Here is a 20,082-nt window from a genome sequence, read left to right on the forward strand (position 1 = left end):
GTTGCAAAGTAGATTTAGATCAAATCTCAGGAAAAACTTCCCTACTCAGAATTGCAGGACAGTGAAACAAGCTCCATAGACAATTTATGGAACCTCCTTCACTGGAAGTTTTTGGGAAGAGGCCAGACAGCCATCTGTCTAGAATGGTTTAGAAATAGTGAAGAGAGAGAGAGAGAGAGAGAGAGAGAGAGAGAGTGGATGGGGCAGGGAAGTTAATCCAGATAACTCTCAAGGTCCCTTTCAACCCAATGATTCCAAGATCATGTAATATTGCTGGCTTGGTTCCTCTATCACTTACACCTAATTGATACTGGCCTCCTCCTGTCTCTGCCCCAGAGTCCAGTTGGTGGAGCTAATTTACGAAACTTAGAAATAAAGCTGATTACACCAAAGTAAGTAGGAAGAGAATCAAGTCTTCCCAGCCTTTTCCCCATGTATAAATAGCCATTTCATTTTGCTGTGTGTGATTCTTTGATGCAGGAACAAGGGGAAAGAAATAAGAAAGCGTGTTTGTAAAATCACAAACATCAGTGCAGGAACTTGGGAGCAGACATAGTATTACATATCATATCTTTAAAAACAATTCAGAAGTAGTTTTCATATTGGGATCCATTTGATTAATGCTTGTAAAACACTTTGAGTAACTTAGAAAATAGAAGCACTTTCTGTGTGTCCAATACATTATTAATTACCAAGTATCCCAGTGTTCCTGATTATCACTGTTTAAAGATCTGATATGATCTCTGGCAGGAAGTGTAGGATGCTTATTTGGCAGTTTTAGAATTACTCTTAAAGACATTGAGAATAAATCCAAATAATTTCATTTTAATTGACAGAAACTTGGATTACATTTGGTTGCTGATATTTTCTGGGCAGAGATAGCAGAAATAGCAATAATTCTCGATAGCAGATATAGCAATAATTAATATATCAGAGAAGCCTTTCTAGGGTTTGAGATCATCACAAAATCCTATTTTAATGAAGGTTTATTCAAGTATTTATAAATTTTGAATCACTGGTAGTAGAATGATACGGTTTTTATTCTGGTTTTCATGAGTGAGAACCACAAAGATGGTATAATGTGCATATTAAGAAGACATTTCCAAACAAGTGGCATGCTACTGAAACTGCTCTGAGTGAAGAGTGGATAAAAATACATATGCTTTTATACTAATGCTAGAAGTCTAAGATCAAAGGTGGGGGAACTTGAATGCTTAGCAGTAAATTATAGTGACATAACTATTATCTTTGAAACATGGTGGAATGAGGAAGATTAACCGGATACTGTAATACCAGGATACAAATTATACAGGAATGATGAAGCAGGTCGTATTGGTAGAGGAGTGGCACTCTACATCAAAGACTGCATCAAATCAAATAGGTTAGAATTTTCAACTGATAAGAGAAGTACCATAGAGTCTTTGCGGATAGAAATCTGAGGTTTCAATAGAAGAAAAGTACATCTAGGGATATACTGTCAACCCCCAGACCAGGACAGCAGTGACCTAGAAACGCTAAGGCAGTTGAGAGAGATTGCAACAGCAGAAAATGCAGTAATAATGGGGAACTTCAATTATCCACAAATTGACTGGGTCAATCTAAAAGCAGGCTGGGATGCAGAGACCAAATTTCTGGATGATATAAAAGACTGCTTCCTGGAGCACTTAGTCCTGGAACCAGGGTTCAAATTAAACTTTGACTCTTGGGGTGGTGGGTGCTGGTGGGTGGTGGCAGAGAGAAGCAGCGTAGCTTTGGGCGGCTACAGAAAAAAGCCCCCAGCAGCGATGAGGGGAAGGGGCTGCTTTCCCCCCATGCTAAACAGTTTCTGCCTGGCTGCCGGGAGGTGGGGAAGCTCTTGTCTCTTATGGGGGGGCTCAGCACCCCTGAGCTCCCCCATAATTCAAACCCTGCCTGAAGCCTACAAGAGGAAAGACAATACTTGACCCAGTCCTAAGTAGTGCACAGGATTTGATGCAAAAGGTATGTGTTACTGAGCCACTTGACAATAGTGACCACAATGCAACTGAGTTTCACATCCATGTGAGAGGGAAGACAAGAAAATTTACCACTTTAGCCTTTAACTTTAAAAAGGGAGATGACTTCAAAATGAGAAAGCTAGTTAGATAGAAGTTAAAAGGGGACCCTAAAGAAGTAAGGGACTTGAAGGCAGCATGGGAATTGCTTAAGAACACCATACTGGAGGCACAAATCAAATGCATACTGCAAAGCAAAAAGAAAAAAAAAAGAAAGGGGAGCAAAAGAAAGCCAGCATGATTTAATGGCAAAGCTGCAGCGGTAATAAGCAGAAAAAAGACTTATTTCAAAATGTGTAAATCAAATCCTAAGGAAAAAAAATAAAAAGAGCATAAACACCAGCAAAACAAATGTAAAATTGTAAAAAGACAAGCTAAGAGAGACTTTGAAGAGAAACTTGTTAGAGACACAAAAGGTAACAATAATAATGTCTTTAAGTACATTAGAAGCCAAAGACTTGCCTGGGAGTCAGTTGGGCCTTTGGGTGAGCAGGGTGTAAAGGATGACATTCTTTGCATCCATCTTCACTCTGGAAGATGTTGAGGGAAATTCCATCACCAGATTCACTCCTCTGTAGAGACAAGTCAGTGGAGCTGTCCTGAATTGAGATTTCAATAGATGGAGGTTGTAGAGAAAATTGATAAACTAAACAGTAGCAAATCACCAGGACCTGACTGAACTTGACCTAGGGTACTGAAGGAGTCAGATCAGAAATTGCTGACCTCCTAACTGTAGTATGCAACTTCTCACTAAAAACAGCCTTGGTACTAGAGTACTGCAGGATTGCCAGTGTGACTTCTGTCTCGGACGGCCGGAGCCGACTCGAGGTGATTTTAGAAATTACTCGTTCACTGGGCGGGCTGGTGAATGGAGAGGCAGACAAAGCTTGGTGGTTGCAAAAACTTTACTTACGCCGTTTGTAGCCGCGACGCAGGTGGTCCGGTCGTTTGAACAACTATGTGAGTTGCTCCAACTGGCAAGGCTCAGGCCAGCTAATCCATCCACAAATTAAGCCGGCGGGGAAAGGGTACGTCGAGGATTGCGCTCGGCGATGGGGAGAAGAATCGATAGGTGATCAGTTTATTGATCAGCTCAGCTGCAAGTCAGATCTCTTTAGAGGCACTCTGCAGCATGCTCAAAGTTCTCCGACTTGGGCGGAAGTCGCATGAAATTTTAAACGGCTAGCAAGCCAATTACTAGCCGCCACGTAGGAATAATTTAGAACTGGCCAATAGCGGGACACAAATTTGCATTCAAATGGCGGGAACTCTCTTGCACCGGGGTTTTTCTGTTGCAACAAAACCCTTTGCTGTGCAAGAGGCTCTCATGTAGCGGGAAAATTCCATCGTGCCAAGGCACCAAAATCACTGGGTTGTGACAACTTCCATATTTGAAAAAGGCTGTAGAGGGGATGCAGGGAACTACAGGCCAGTAAGCCTAACTTCTGTTCCTGGAAAACAGGTAGAAACAATAATAAAAAAAATGTTCAGCTCATGGACACACATGACTTGCTGAGGAGGAATCGACATGGCTTTGTCAAAGGGAAATTGTGCCTCACCAACCTACTAGAGTTTTTTGATTGTCAATAGGCAGGTGCATCAGGATGATACAGTTGACATAGTATATTTGGACTTTCAAAAGTATATTTCACAAGGTTTCCCCATCAGAGGCTCTTAACTATGTTAGGTAGTTAGGATTACAGGGTATGTCCACTCTTGGATTAAAAATTGACTCAAAAATAGAAAGTAAGTATAGAAAGTAAGTGAGTATAAATGGTCAGTTTTCAAGATGGAAAAAAAACAAACAGCGGGGTCCCCCTGGGATCTATGCTGGAAACAGTGCTGTTTAAAATGATCTGGAAAAGGGGGAGGGTAGCAAATTGCCTACATTTGCCAATTACACAAAATTATTCAAAGTGGTAAAGACCAAGGCAGACAGTGAGGAGCTACAGAAGGATCTGGCATGGTTGAGTGAATAGGCCACTTAATGGCACATGCAATTCAATGTAGATAAGTGTAAGTGGGCAAAAATAACCCAAGCTATACTGACACTATGACACTATGATGGGCTCTACATTAGCTGTTACCACACAAGAAAGAGATCTGGAAGTCATTGTGGACAATTTGCTAAAAAAAATATAAATCAGCTCAGTGCTCAACAGCTGTAAAAAAGACAAACACAATTTTAGTGATTATTAAGAAGGGAATTATAAACAAAACTGAACATCTAATCATGCCCCTTTATAAATCCATGGGGCATCCAGACCTTGAATACTGTGCCCAGTTTTGGTCCCCATATCTCAAAAAGGGTATAGAAGAACTGGAGTACAGCAACAAGGATATTTGGTGATAAGGAGCAGCTTCTGTATGATGACAGACTGAAGAGGCTAGGCCTATTCACTTTAAAAAACAGATGCTTGAGTGGGGACATGATAACGGTTTACAAAATATGAAATGGCAAAGAGAAAGTAAATAAAGATTTATTATTTACTCTCTCACAACACATGAACTAGGGGTAACAAAATGAAACTAGTAGATAATACATTTAAAATGAACAAAAGGAAGTCCTTTTTCACACGGCTTGTAATTAAAGTGTGGAACTCATTGCCACCAGATATGGAAGTTGAAAGTTTAGCCAGATTCAAAAAGGGATTGGACAAATTCTTGAAGGAAAAGGGCATGAGTAGATATTGAGCATGGGATTTAGGGGTACAGCCTCTGAATTAGAACTTCTTAGACCTTAAATGCTGGAGCTTGCAGGTGAGAGAGAAATAGTGGAGGAATCCCCCCTCCCCCTTTCTCCCAGTAATACCCAGATCACTCTCCCTTCCAGCATTCACTCTGTGCCACCGTGTGACACAGGCCTATTTGATATGTCAAACAAAGATCATGGAACTGAGCCCATCATGGGGAACTTTAAGCCTCCCTGAATAAAGGAGGCCACTGGGGACACATCAACTAATTGAGTGGGAAACAAAAAAGAAAACAGGAATGGGAGTGAGGTCATAGGTTAATAACTAGGGCATTGGGAGACTGGGGGAGACTGGCCAGAGGGAGTCACCTGGCCCTGTGGGGTCCCTTGACTCATTGGCAGCTCCCTGCTTGGGGGATGCCAGTACGGCAGCCACCTTGGAGGGCTCTTGCCCTGCCATTGGAGGCTAGGTGGGAAGGGGTTGGGTGGGATGTGAAAGGGGGAGCTGTGAGCTCCCCATGTGTCTGGGGGGAGAAATGTGGCTTGCTGGGAGTGGGGGTTGGGGAGGGTCCAGGGTGCCTCGTCTGGCTGCACTGGATGGGAGGCTATGTGGTAGTGATATGTGTGAGGGGCTGGGGCCAGGGGGGAACACAAAACAACAAACAGGGACACACACAGGAGGGAGGGGGAAGCATGCTACTGGCTTACTCGGCCATCCACAAACACTGGGAGAGGGGGAGTGGAACATGGGAGGACAAACACAGGGGGTGCTGCTGGAGCAGCTAGCAGGCAGGCAGCAGGTGGTGGTGCTGGTGGAGGGGCTTCACTGGCATTGTGGGGTCTCCTTTGGCTGCAGGTGACTGTGGTAACAGGTGGGTGGCTAGTACTGGTGGTGGTGATGGAGACCACTCCCTCACTTCTGAGAGGGGATGGGGGCTGTAGGTCCTGGAGAAGGCTGTGGTGGTGGTAGGGAGAGAAGGAGCCTGCAGCAGCTTCTCAGGCTCCTGAAGCTTCAGCAGCAGCCAACGGAAGTGGTGGCATGCCCTGCTGCTCGCAGGAGACTGGGCAAGATGAACCTATGGTCTGACCCTGTGGATGCATCTACACGAGATGCTTTACTGTACAGCAGACCAATTTACTGCACAGTAAGCATCACCATCTACATGTGCAGATGCTTACTGCATAGTAAATTTGTCTATTCCATGGTTAATTTGCTACCTGCAAGTGCAGGTAGTAAATTAACTGTGGAGTAGTTACTGAGCAGTCATGTACATGTAGATGACCAACTCAGAGCAAATTTGCTCCCAGTCAACCAGGTAGCAGGGGGCAGGAGATAGCTCCCTGCCCCCAGGACCTGTCCCTTGTCAGGGCAGGCTCCGAACTCAGAGCCTGGCCTGGACAATGTCCCCCTGCCCCAGCAGCAGGTGGCTTCCAGGGGCTGGGAGCGCTCTGCATGGGGAGCAGGCTGGGAGGTGGCTGGGACCTGTCCTAGACCGGGACAGGTCCCAGCCAGTCCTAGGCTGTACGGGGAAGTCTGCACGGTTTGGAGCAGGTTCCAGCCAGCTCTGGGCTGCATGTGCAGGCTTCCCTATGCAGCCCAGGGCTGGCTGAGAACTGTCCCAGTCGGAGCCAGGTCCCAGCCCCACAGCTGTTTTCCAGCCCTGTGCCCAGGAGGGTATATGTGGATAAAACAGCAACTAACTTTTTTAATACAAACAAAATGAAAAAAGTGTAATGCCTCAATAACAGCAGAGCCCAGAAAATATTTGCAAGAATTAGCTATAAACACAGTAAACAAAAAATGTAGGTTGTTCTAAATGGATGGCAGATACAATGAAGTATGCAATAAATTGATTAAACAGTATTTTGGAAGAGATCCTAACCTGCTTTTCATGCATGAATTAATGCACTGTCATTTTTAACTAGCTAATTTAATCTTTTGAAGAAAAAATGATTCTATATAGTCACTGTTTCCTACCATTCCTCATATAAGAAAGGGAACAGTTTTAGCTAAACATACAGGGATATTCAACCTAACAGAGCAACCTTAGGCAAGTTAATACATGTTTTTGCTGTTTATTATTATTGTTTTCTATTGCAGAGGAGAGAACATATTTGTTTAAAAAGATATACCCTGAAACTTGGCATTGTAATGAGGGTCTGAAAGTGGGTATTATATGATATATTGTGGTTGTCCTGAGTGCAAGAAAACAAGGCCATTTTTTTTAAATGACTCCATTTTTGCCCTGAACCTATATTGGTTCAATATAGATTGAAGTAATACTAAGACTAACATTAATACTGCAGTGGTGCCAGGAATCCAGTGTAGGGCAAGGTCCACTATACTAGTAACTGGTTAGAATAAACATCTTTACAATCTTGCTTTCTTAAAAACAAGGAGTAATAGGTGGATGAAAAATCATACTAACCAAAAGCTGAATTAAGACAATACTTGCCTGACATTACTCTTATTCCTTTGTATGTTCTACACAACTGTCTGTCCAGCTGCCAACTAGTTATTTTTATGCCCCTTTCAAAAAAAGGCCAAGAGACTTAACTAACTCATTAGTGTTTGGTAAGCACCATGAGACTCTTAGATGAAAGGTACTGTACATAGTTGAAACTCGTTCTTTAACTAACATAGGGAAGGAGTCTGTTTCCCATAATCACATTAAGTATTCTGTTACATTAGTGATGCACTGCAATTTATGGCTGTCGGAAAGAAAAGCATTCAGGTATCTCAGCAGTGGTCAATACAGTATCCAGCAGGGAAGAAGCAACATTATCAACATCCCTTCATTGCTATGGAAACAACTTTGGAAAGCTGCAGAAACCAAAGCCACAAGTTAGGGTTCTGCAATTTCAGATAGCATTGGGGCCCAATCTTCCATTCTGTTATCTCGGTTTTATACATATATAATAATTCATTTGACTTGAAAGTGGTTACACTGACATTAAATTAGCATAAGAAGCCATGTCTACATGAGATGCTACTGCGCAGTAGTTACTGAGCATTTATTTTGTACTTGTTTATCCACTTATGTATAAACAAGTACAAAAGAAATGCACAGTAACCCAAGTTACTATGCAGTAGTGCCAGTGAATGCTTTTTTATGATGCTACTGCTCAGAAGCCTAATACTACTGCACAGTAGCATCACATCATGGTTTTTGCCATGCAACACTACTGTGCAGTAGTATCAGGCTACCATGCAGTCAGTGTCTCATGCAGACACACCTAGAGAGTGGAAAACCAGGCTCTTATATTCCTCTCTCTCTCGTTGTTTGCAATTCTAGTACCTGTTGAAACTGAGTGGCAGAGGAAGTAAAAGTAACATGGCAGATGCGGGGGGATGCAGTGGTGTAGTTTCATTCCCCCTCTCCTGCCCTCCCCATATCCTTTGACTTTTTTTCTACCCAAACTTTAAAACCAACTGCCTGGGAGGGACAGCAGCATTTCTTTTTGGATAGCGCTGAGAGAAGCAATTGACTTCATGGCTCATTATCCTGTCCCTGATTCCTGCTAATCTCTTTCCACTCCACAGGTGTTAATGACTCTCCCTCCTTTTTAACTGTCTTGATGTTTCGTTATTCAAATGATCCTTTCTTTTGCAATTTTGCTGTCTGTTAACCATTTCTGGTAGAGTCTCTCTTCTATTTTACAGCTTTGCAGACTTTTTTTTAGCTCTAGCTATGAACCTTAACTCTGGCATGGTAATATTAATAGAGGTATAGAAATGAATGACAGTGAAGTATTGGAGGTACTCTCAAGACCCTCAAGAAGTCTATATTTTGTTTTATGGATTTGAATAAGAAACATACATTTAACTATAATGACTACAAAACTAATAATACAATATTTTTGTCTAGTTTATTATTTAAAAAAGCTTTATGTATACTCTAGCAAATTAGTGCATATTCCAATAGTTATATTTGCTTTTGGTTTTGATTTTAAACTGAATAATATAGTGCTAACTCCTAGCAGATTAATAAAGCTTCTAGTTTCTTTTTCACTGGAGAAAAGTATGTTATGTTATATGTGGTGATGTGCTACACCATCTGCAGCCTCCATTCCAAAGTTGTAGATCTGCCTAAATGCAAAAATTGTACTTAGTTTTAAGATCTGGTAGCCCTTAAAATGAGAATGTTAAAATAAAAGGCCTTTAATCACAGTTTAACTGGGATTTCTAACTTTGATGCTATACTGTTTCAATTTGTAGTACTACAAAGTGTTCACTTGTAGCCCTGGTGATCGATAAAATACTGAATTTCTATATAGAAATGGAGGGTAGGGATTTGGGTCTTTGAATAAGGGCACTGACACAATAAACAAGATAGCATGTGGTAAATGAGGGCGGGGATTAGCTACTCCCTGCTAACTCTGCAAGTGCACACTCTTATTTCTTGCTAAATGAAAGTTAACATGGCAATGTGGTCTATTTTCATTGCCCTCAATATAAAATTAGTTAGGTTTCAGACTTGGATTATACCATCTGGCTTTGAAATTAGATTTCTCTGACTAAAAAGAAAAATGCAGCCACCTTGAAACTGTTTGCCAGCTGCTTTTAAATGCATGCAAATAGAGGTTACAGCTATTGGGAGAAAAGGGTGGAGCTAATGCCACTTTGCACATTGCTCTCTTCTAGTTGAGACTACAACTTGGAAAATAAACTTCAAAAAGTACTTAGGCAGTGAGCAAATGGGAACGTAGAATGTGAGCAATTGGTGTCTGGAAAAATGGGGCCCAGAGCTGCCAAGAAAAAGCTGTCATCATAGCACTGACTTGTTAAATACCAAACATAGACCCCATATAAAGGCTGAAATACATGAAGAAAGAGTGGGCTACTACTGTATGGAGCAATCTGGTACCAGCTAAGTCAACGTTTCAGAGCAATAGTGCAATGTTTCCTTTTATGTGTAAAGGGATCAATAGATGCTTTCATTCCAGCACCCCCCAAGCTAACATTAGATAGTCTTTGCTGTTAACTGTACAAATACTTCATATGAGAATATGTTATAATAGCTTTACAACCTGGACCATAGCTGCCTGTATGAATGAATAAGAATGCATTGTTCACTGGCAGTAGTAATTGTACCACAATGCTGTCTCTTCTTATAATACAATTCCTGCCAGATAAGCCTTCAGTAAAAACCTACTGATTATAATTTTAGTAATGCTGATATAGATGATGAATGATCAGCGAGTCTGCTAGAGCGTTCTAATAAGAATACTCCAGCAGCCTCGGCATCACATGCATTCAATGTCCCTGGTTTTCAAAATGGTGGTGGAAACGCTTTAATTAAAGCTTGTTTGACAAGGTTTAGTTAAAGTGCCCTTGCTGCCATTTTGAAGAGTGGAACACTGCATACATGACATGCTGTGGGCATTTTCATTAGAATGGCTCTCAAGAGTCACTCTAATTAAAATCCCCCCCTCCCCCCAGCACTCTGGAGCACATGGAAAGACACCCTAAGGTACTACCCTGCCCTGCCTTCCCTGTTAGCATAAAATGAGCATAACAGGCAGCTCTCAAGAGCCTATGGTGCAGGTATACCAGCAAAATAACATTTTTCTGGCACTGTTTATTCTATTCTGGGAATGGGTATAAGCTATACTGGAAAAAGACTGCTTGGAGTACTGCATCCAGTTCTGGGCACCACATTTTGGGAAGGATCTGGAAAGGCTTGAGAGAGTCCAAAGAAGGGCTACACTTGTGGTTAGAGGTATGAAGAACAGGCCATATGAGGAGAGGCTGAGAGACTGGGGTTGGTTCAGCCTGGAGAAGAGAAGACTCAGAGGGGACTTGGTGGCAGCCTATAAGTATATAAGGAACACATATCAGGGACTGGGAGAATATCTCTTCACCAGGGCTTCCCAGGCAAAGACTAGGACTAAATGTCATCAATTGCTAGAAGATGGCTTTAGATTAGATATAAGGAAAAACATCTTCACGACTCAAGTGTTCAGGGTCTGGAATAGACTCCCCCAGAGGTGGTACAGTCACTTAATCTGGATATCTTCAAAAAACGTCTGGCTGCTCACCTTGATGACCCCAGCAGTCTTTCCTGCCCAAGCACAGTGGGACTGGACCTGATGATCTTGAGAGGTCCCTTCCAGCCGCTAACATCTATGAATCTATGGTGCTAAACTGCTAGGATAATAATACAAAGAAAACTTAAGACTTTAAAAACACACTGCTTTATAATGTAAAATTTCCGGTGTTCATTTCTTGTTTCCTATTTTTTCCTGTGTCTTGCTTATTGCTTCACTAGTTCCACTGAAAAATAAGTCTCATTTTTTTCACAACTTTCTCCACCTGCATTCAGTTTTTCATAGATTCATAGAAGTAGGGTCGGAAGGGACCTTCTAGATCATCAAGTCTGAACCCCTGCCCTGGGCAGGAGAGAAAACTGGGCTCAAATGACCCCAGCCAGGTAGACGTCAAGCCTCCTCTTAAAGACCCACAGGGTAGGAGCCATCACCACTTCCCTTGGAAGTTGGTTCCAGATCCTAGCCACCCTGACTGTGAAGTAGTGCCTTTGGATGTCTAATCTAAACCTACTCTCTAACAATTTGTGTCTGTTATTCCTTGTTACCCCAGGGGGTACTAGGGGGAATAGGGTCTCTCCCAAACCCTGCTGGTCCCCCCTAGTAAGTTTATAGACGGCCACCAGGTCCCCCCTCAGCCTTCTCTAGCGAAGGCTGAACAGGTTAACGTCCTGTAGCCTCTCTTTGTAGGGTCTGCCCTGCTGTCCCTGGATCATGCGGGTGGCCCTCCTCTGGACCCTCTCAATGCTGCCCACATCCCTCCTGAAGTGCAGTGCCCAGAACTGAACACAGTACTCCAGCTGTGGCCTGACCAGTGTTGCATAGACGGGGAGCATGTTCTAGGCACAGTCTTCTAGGGTCTCGTACGCCAGTATAAGTCAGCAGCAATTACATCAATTTTCAGCAGCATAAAACTGATGTGAGCTCAAAGCCGGCACCCTCTCTGATTAGTCAAATTTTCATTGGACTGTGTACTTCAAACAGCAGCAAGTATATAAATAGTAATGCATTCTTCCAGTTGGTTTTTTTAAATGAAAACATTTTGTTTAAAAATGCAAGTCAAGGCTGCTTTGCCAGGAGTAGTGAAGCTAAAGTTGGGGGAGTATCTGTAAATCAGACACATGAGATATGACTTTCCCCACATTGCACTTCATTATTCTTTATTAATACTTTTAATATTCTATAGGAAAATATACAAATGTTGTTGGCAGAATGCATTGACTTGAAATCTGGTCCTAGATATATATACCCTAGAGATGCATATCCTAACAAGTGTGGGGGGACTATGCTTTCACTCTTCTGAGGCAGATGACTAGAGTTCTACATTATTTACAATGAAGCAAGTAAGTACCCCAGCTGAGACCTTTAAAAATTGGAAAAATAAAGGTTGTGAATACACACACTCATATATTTACATACTGATAAAACTGGCTAAAGCAAAATTAGTTTTCATCAGATCATGGAAAGGCCTATGTGTCTTAGGGATTATTTTTCTGTCAATATTTTAAATTTGTGGGGCTATCCAAAAAAGACATATGGAGCATGTTCCCATGAGTGGGACTGTGTTCCCCAGGAGCAACTAGCAGCAGCACATATTTTTGCTGCTGCTAGTTGTCCCTGGGGAACACCCCTGCATGCACACTCTGGTGCGTGGCAAGTTGCCCTGAGTGAGGTAGGGAAGGCTGGGGCCAGCACATGGGTTGGCCCCAGTAACCTTAACTGTGGTCCTGGGGGCTTCCTGGGGCTTCAGCAGTGGTGATCTGGGCATGTATGTCCTGCCTGACAGTTGGAGTGTGGCTCTTGCTGGCCAAGCTCTGGTTTCTGGCAGCGCACACCGCAGCCATGAGTGCTGTCCTGTTTTTTTTCTGGGATCTCCCTGTGTCAAAGAACCCTTCCATGCTGCTAATTAGCAGTGTGATGAACATCTGTATGTGTGGTGCATGCAGTCTGTGGCACCACAAACCACACGTGTTCTCGTCTGGACATGCACATAGATATTTCCTATTTTTCTGTGATTTATTTTCCTCCCTGAGAATGGCTGAAATGTTCCAAACAAAATTAAATTACCTTCATGGAAAGACCAGAATTGGAGAACAGTCCAAAAATTGAAAAGGCTCTTTAGAAAAGGAACCTTCTGTGCATCTCAAATGATAGGTATTGCATGTATGGGATGCCTGAACTAAGTGTTGGAAAGTCAAGAAATTGTCAGGTAATTTTAGAAACTACCTTAACTTGATATCACATCAGGATCATAGTGACTGCTAACATTTCAAGATAGAACTATTTGAAAAATAAGGCTTGATGAATTTGAAAAACATTACCTCAACATTTTTTTCACAGTATTGTAACTATTCATAGCATTCCAAGAGGCCATTACTTTTTTTATCATATTGTATCTTTTCTTTAACTTTTTCAGATGAGGCTGAAGCACACATTGACTATGAAGATAACTTTCCAGATGACAGATCTATGCCTATTACTGAACATAAGGATGACAGTGGCAAAGAGGAAAAGGAGCAGGGGCAAGAACAGGATTTTTCCCTCTCTGAAGATATAGAGCCAGAAAGTACTGGAAGCAATGAAGGTGTTACTGAAGCTATGGATTCTATTGAGAAAGGTAGCAAGGCACCAACAGAATCCCCTGTGTCACTACTGAGCCTAAAACACTTATTTTGGTTCCCTGCAGAGGATTTTAATAATCGTGAGTCAGAGAAAAACACAGATGATTTTATTAAAACACAATTTTCTGATGGTGACAACCACATTGGAGTGAAAACCATCTACAGTGAACCTGATGCCAAAATGATTTATGACAGTGAGGATTTCCCTATTGGGCCTGTTTTGGTGAACAATGATACAACAGCAGCAAAAGATACATTTGCCATTACTGATGAATCTTGGTTAGATGGTTACCCTGTAACTCAAGAAGTAATGGAGGATGTTGAAGAGAAGGAAGATAAAGTTGATAGCTCAATGGGAACAGAAGACGACATTATCTTTACAAATGACCAACAAAGTCATGTTGAAGTTAGAAAAGTAGGCAATACCTCCTATCCAGAAAAGGATTTAACAAAGATTGTGGCTTCCTCACCGAGGATGCATGGTTATGAGGTGAAAGAAATGCCAATAGTGCTAACACCTACAAGTGCTCCTGAGAATGTAAGTGCTAGCAAAGGCTTTGATGATATCATCAAATATCACCTAACTACATCTCTGGGTTTTGTGACTCGTGAGTCTGCCACAACCACAACATTGTATGATCCTACCAGATTAAAAACTGCCACATTAGAAACCCATGTAACAGTCAGTCCATTTAATCATATTCCAGATCCAAAGGCAGAACAAACAACAGCAAATCCAATACAAGTGGCAACCACTGTATCAACTCGGGATGACATTACTCACCCATCATCTAAAGAATTAATTGAACAAGAAGCTGTCACCCATGGCACAGGAGAAAAACGTCTCCCTACTTCTGAACCTTGTGTTGGAGAAGAGTGTCCCAGATCAAGCAAAGGTCCTATGATAGCTGTCATTGTGATTGTTTTATGTTTGCTATTGCTTGCGTTTATATTGGCTGTTTGGTTCTTCAAAAAACGGCAACAGAAAAGTTCTGTGTATAAACTGAATGGAAAAGGTCAGACTAGACACCATCACCAACAACATATTGAAATGCAGAAAGTCTAACCTGAAACTTTACAGAAGGCACTACTCTGTGTAGCGGGGGTGGAGGGTGGGGGGAAGCATGATCAGATGATTTGTGGGTGCTGAAATCCATCAATGAAGGAAGCTGAGGAGAAAAAAGACAATGTGAGATAAAAAGGATTTCAGCTTTTGAAATCAGAATTTACCATATCTGACTTTTCACAGTCAAGGAATCTATATATTTTTACCACAACGCTCTTGTCTTCTGGTAAGTCTCAACAGGAGAAAATGTGCTTGGTAGCACAATTGGAGATTATCCTGTTTTAATATTTTGCTCATACCAATTGATGAAAGCCAACTCTTTGTCTGCTACGTTTACTGGTTAGAGTTGAATGACTAGATTGGTTAGATCACTTTGTTCTACTTGCAGTAAAACATGGAGATAAAGGGAAAATTCCTTATTGAGCTACCACCAAGTAATTTGTGAGGATAAGCAACGATGATTACAAAGAATGTTTTATGAGAAAAATATTTTCTACAATACTTTAACGGGTTATATTGCATTTAGAGAGATGATCAAGAAAGATGATCGCTAAGGTCTTTTTCTTGAGTGTTGTGAAATTTGGTTGATGTACATTAAATATTTGAGGTTTTTGTAGGGCCATTAAGATATTTTTTTCCCTGTGGGGGTGGGTCAGCAGGTATTTTTAGCCTTAGGGAAAAAGTGTCTTTTTATATTAAACTTTTTTTTGGGTGGAAATTATGATGTCTCACTGGGCTTGAGGCAATACTAGAAAGTGCCATTTTTCCATTTTTTTTAAATAAGCATGGCAATTTGTCAAAACACCCCTAATTTCAGGAGCTATTAGCAGCCTCTAAGTAAAAGGCAAAACAAAATATAGTTTTCAGAAAAACTCATCAAAAGTCACATAGGTCCTCTGGAACCAGCTGATCAATATGCCAAATTTAAATAAATAGGCAATAATTTATCTAAAGTGAAAAAGTCATATAAAATATTTTTGCCAGATTACTCTGTGGAATGACTGATGTTCACCATTTTGTTTCTGGATCAGATAAAGAGGAGTACAAATTGGAAAATGATTGAATGTGGGAGATGGGTATCAATTTATATGACTCCTTATTTTGATTTGGAAAACTATACAAGAAAACTGCCTGCTTGTAATAATGGAAACTGGTGTCCTTTAGATTGGGTGCTATACTTCATGGATGCAAACATGGAGGTTTCTTCAAGAAAACACACAATTAAAAACATTTTTAAGAGTAAATATGGACAGAGAAGATTTCTAGCATTGCTAGAATAATTTGGGCCTATTTAGGAGGAAAGGTACTAAGAAAGGAGTACCTTTCCAAATGACATATGTAGTGCTGGCAACTGTGAATAATCTGCAGGTCAGAAATGAGCTCATCTAGCACTCTACAGTGCATTCTCAGCCAAAATATTCAAGCAGCTCATTAACTATGGAGGAGGACAAGGTGAATTACCACAGAGATGAATCCGTGGAGATCAAAAAGGGCAAATTCTGCCTTCAGTTACGGTGATGTGCACATCCCAAGTAACTCTACTCAGGACAACTGACTTTGTTTTATGAAAAGCAGAATATAGTCCACTATACATAAATCAACTCCCATGCTGGTAATGAAAATAAAGGCCTTTAAAAATACAGCCACACACTTTGTGAAATAATATGACTTCATAGTGATAGGACTTGACTACCCTTGTCTGGATGCATTCACCACAAAAACAAACTGTACAGAAATTGTAAATAGTGTGTTTCCTGATATATGCATGATTGTATGCTGTTATGCACTCTAGAATATGAAATAACTTAGTCTTACGGTTGTAAACTATTTTTATTCGGTAACTTTAAAAAATGGTTTAGCAACTAAGTAACTTTATGAAGACTTACCTAAAACATGCTGGGCATGTCTACATGAAATGCTTAATGCTCAGTAGACTAATTTTACTGTGCATTAGCACATCACAGCAAAAACCATGTGCATTGCTACTGTGCATTAGCGCCAGCTACTGTGCATTTATGTCGTATCTCATATTAGAGGTACTAAACTTAATGCACAGTAGCAAAGGTGCATTAATACACATGTAGACGTGCCTACTGTGTATTGTATGTATGGACATATACCGAAAAATAAATATGAAGACATCAATTTTAAAGCTTTTTGTTTAACTAAAACATGAAGCCAGTGTTACATTTCTACATAGTATTTTCATATGAAGTACAACTCAACAAGTAAACAAAATTGATACTTTTAGGCTCAGGAAACAAACATGATGTAAGACAGAAAAAGCAAAGTTACAAATGCAAGCTAAACAGGTTTCTTACAAAATACTCAAAAGATGTTTGTTATTCATGAAAAGAAAATGTATATTAACATCGTTTTTTAAAATATTTAAAATAAAACCAAGTTACAAAAAGAGGGGGGAAATTACTGTGTTTTCTTGCTCAATCCATCAGATTTACAAACATTTCCAGAGGAAAATATTAGTCTGTCCATCATACAATTCCTGTACCTTGTGCAATTCTACAGTTCTTGTAGAAATTTTGGAAGTAAAAAGTTAGTAAGTGTCTGGTCCTTGTCATTCATCCAGTTTGTCACAACAAAATATTAACCCTCTGCACTAGAAGACTGTTTTGTATTTGTGGCTGCTTAGTTACTAAAAAGGCATTTATAAATTAGGAGAAGTTTAGAGAAGACCAGTAAAAATGATTGAGCATTGGACTTGAAGAATGACAATTTTAACTCAGCCTTTCTTCTCATCTGCAGCTTGTTACGTGAAATAGGATGACAAATGTAAAGATACAAATTAAAATATAAAGAATGACACACAAAAGCATCTGGGAAAAGACTAAAGTGAAAGGAGAACTTACTCTGTGTATGAAAGCCACATTCGCTTTGAATTAGTAAAGGAAAAACTAAGGGGATTACTATGAAAAAATTAATGGCTGAGAGATCTATTGTCTGGTAGAAGAGTCAATGTTACTAGGGAGATCATTACTGTAGCGTCTTTCTCAAGGGAAGCTCTAAATTTTGGTATTTTAAAATGAGACCAGACAAAACACTAATAGTTAGAAAAAGCAAAATGGCAGAGGAACTGAACAGATGTCAAATAGATTTTTTCATCCTTCTTATCTTTAGATTCTGAGACATTCTTGACTGCCTTCCCATCCTACAAAGCTAATTTGCTTTCAGTGTTTGAGTATGATCCTACATGAAGAGTGATTAATATTGTGCAGGGTCCAATTGAAATTAACAAGATGCATTCACAGTAGGAAACTCCATTTGTGGCAATAACGGTGGGATCAGTGCCTTCATTAAAATACAAAAACTTCTCATCTCTAGTTTTGAATATACAATTACTGATCAGTCTGGAAATCCTCCTCTCTCTTCCTATAGTTGGTTCATAATTTCCTAACATACTGTTTGTTTCTGTATGCAGTTTCATTGTGTATATCTCCTCTAGGTATACATTTACCATATTTCATGACTTGTAATGTAATGGGCTTCTTGCTAGTGGTGATAACATTATGTCATTTTTTTTAATGTAAAGAACTGAATTTATATGTCCACTAATTTGAAATGCTAAGAAACAACATAACATACATCTCTGGAGAACTGTTTTACAATTCTTATGAAAAGGTGTACATTCAAATCAAATCAAAGAGAAGACTTGCCATATTACAGGATTCTGATCCATCACTTTTCCTAATCAGTAGTGAGATTGAAATATAGGCAAAAAACTTAAAAAATGCTAATAGTCATAGGACATGTCTACATGTGCAATTAGTGCAATGCAATAAACCCTGGTGTGGTTCGAGTGTGCACCTGGGACTGCAGCACATTGAGTCAGGGTGGCGCAACCCTGGCTGGCAGGGGGCCCTGGTAGCCAGCCTGCCATCCCAAGGCTGCTCCAACCCAGTTCAACATGCTGAGGAGGGTCTGGCTGGGGCCCTCATGCTCCAGCCAACCCTGTCAGCATCTACACGTGTGTTGCAGCAGTGTAAATAACTCTGCTGTAGGATCGTACTTATGTTTGGCAATACTATCCTACCGCAGAGTTAATTAGTTTGCTCCAGCCCAATAGTACTGCGCTTGTAAACACGGACACTTTACTGCGGAACTAATTAGTCAGCTCTACAGTAAACATCTTGTGTAGATGAGCCCATATAGTCCTATTTTTAAAGAAGGGAAATGTTTCATAACTTTGCCAAAGTAAAAATGAGTAACTATGAAAACCACATTAGTTATTAAAAGCTACATTAAAGGAAAAATGATAAAAATAATCAATAAAACTTGGAAAGATTTTTCTGTCAAAATGATTAGCATTTAGAAACTTAAAAAATTCAGAACTCCCAGCAGAATTCTCTTTCCATACACCACCGGCACTCCTAAGAGGAGGGAGGGAGAAGTCTAAACCACTGAATATTTTCCTGCAAATATATCTCATCCTATATAATACATAATATTGTATATATACCTGTGTGTATCTATTTATTTTAATATTTTTCTCTAGGCACTCAGTGAAGAGGAGGTAAGATACAAAGCCCTAATTTGCTGGGGTGTGGAATCTGATTTACAAAACCTTTGGCTAGTTCTTACTTTATTTCTTTTTTGCTTAAACTCCACACTAGGTCATTCAAGTCTTGAGTCACCAGAAAAAAGAAGTGGCTGTTTAAAGGATGGCAGACAACCAAAAGTTCAGACAGCTGCAATGAAGGATTAGTTGCGGGTTTTTCTCACTGCCCTGCTACAAACTGCATCACAGGTCTATGTTCAAACATTATTAAATGAGAATGTTTTCTCTGGCACCAGTTACTTCTCCCCACAGTTAAGTATTGATTTTTTTTCAAACTGAAGTAGCTTTGGTTTACAGCTCACATTAGAACTTAAAAACATATTTCCATAGTAGCTGGCATATACAGACAACTGTTTATTCTCAATACCAGCCATAATAAACACTTGTATTTTTACAATCCAGCAACTCTTTATCTAACTGCAACTCAATATTCAGGCTTGTAAAATGTATGTTATTAAAATAGGTTTTTTTTTTTATTAGAACCCCTTCATAAAGGCTGATTTCCTGTGTTCACCTTTTCTGTCAGTATCTTCCAATATCAACTTTTTTGAATGCAGGGATATGCAATGGGGATTAGTCGAAGCAAATCATAACCGCAGATTATAATATGGATTTAAAAGGAATAGATTGTTTCAGGCATGTGCCATACAATTTTATTGAGAATTATGGGATTCTTCTTTAAAGTATGAAAAATGGCACCTGTTTATTCAGACCGGCTTTGCACATATATTCAGAATAACATCCATTTTAATGGTTGGATTTTCTTTTAAGTTTGTTTGTGTGTGTGCGTGCATTTCTAGTTTAGGGCTTTGTTTTTGTTTTGTTCTTTTTTACTCCTGTTCACATTGCAAAGCAATGAACTTTCTGGGGAGACAAACAGAGAAAACTGGATTCTGTTTTGGCCTATGTATCATCAAGAGATTTAACTAAATTCTGAAGGCAGAGTGTTTTATTGCTGGAATTGTCGTAGGAAGGACCCAGCTTGATTTTCAGTTTGCAAGTTGAATTTGCAGGAACTGATTATTAGAAAAAAATATTTTACTTCTAAA

At 40.1% G+C, this 20,082-nt stretch overlaps 1 protein-coding gene across 1 annotated transcript in view; it reads left to right on the forward strand.

The window, feature by feature from the left end:
- The window catches only part of SUSD5 (sushi domain containing 5), a 77,903-nt gene extending 61,030 nt beyond the window's left edge, over window positions 1–16,873 (forward strand). Inside the window, exon 5 of the mRNA XM_019483338.2 lies at window positions 13,190–16,873. Coding sequence (XP_019338883.1) covers window positions 13,190–14,460 — 1,271 coding nt within the window. The 3' untranslated portion in view covers window positions 14,461–16,873. The remainder of the gene's footprint in view (window positions 1–13,189) is intronic.
- The last annotated feature ends 3,209 nt before the right edge of the window (window positions 16,874–20,082 follow it).

The sequence above is a fragment of the Alligator mississippiensis genome, chromosome 5 (genome assembly GCF_030867095.1).
Source record: "Alligator mississippiensis isolate rAllMis1 chromosome 5, rAllMis1, whole genome shotgun sequence".
In the NCBI taxonomy this organism is placed as follows: domain Eukaryota; kingdom Metazoa; phylum Chordata; order Crocodylia; family Alligatoridae; genus Alligator; species Alligator mississippiensis.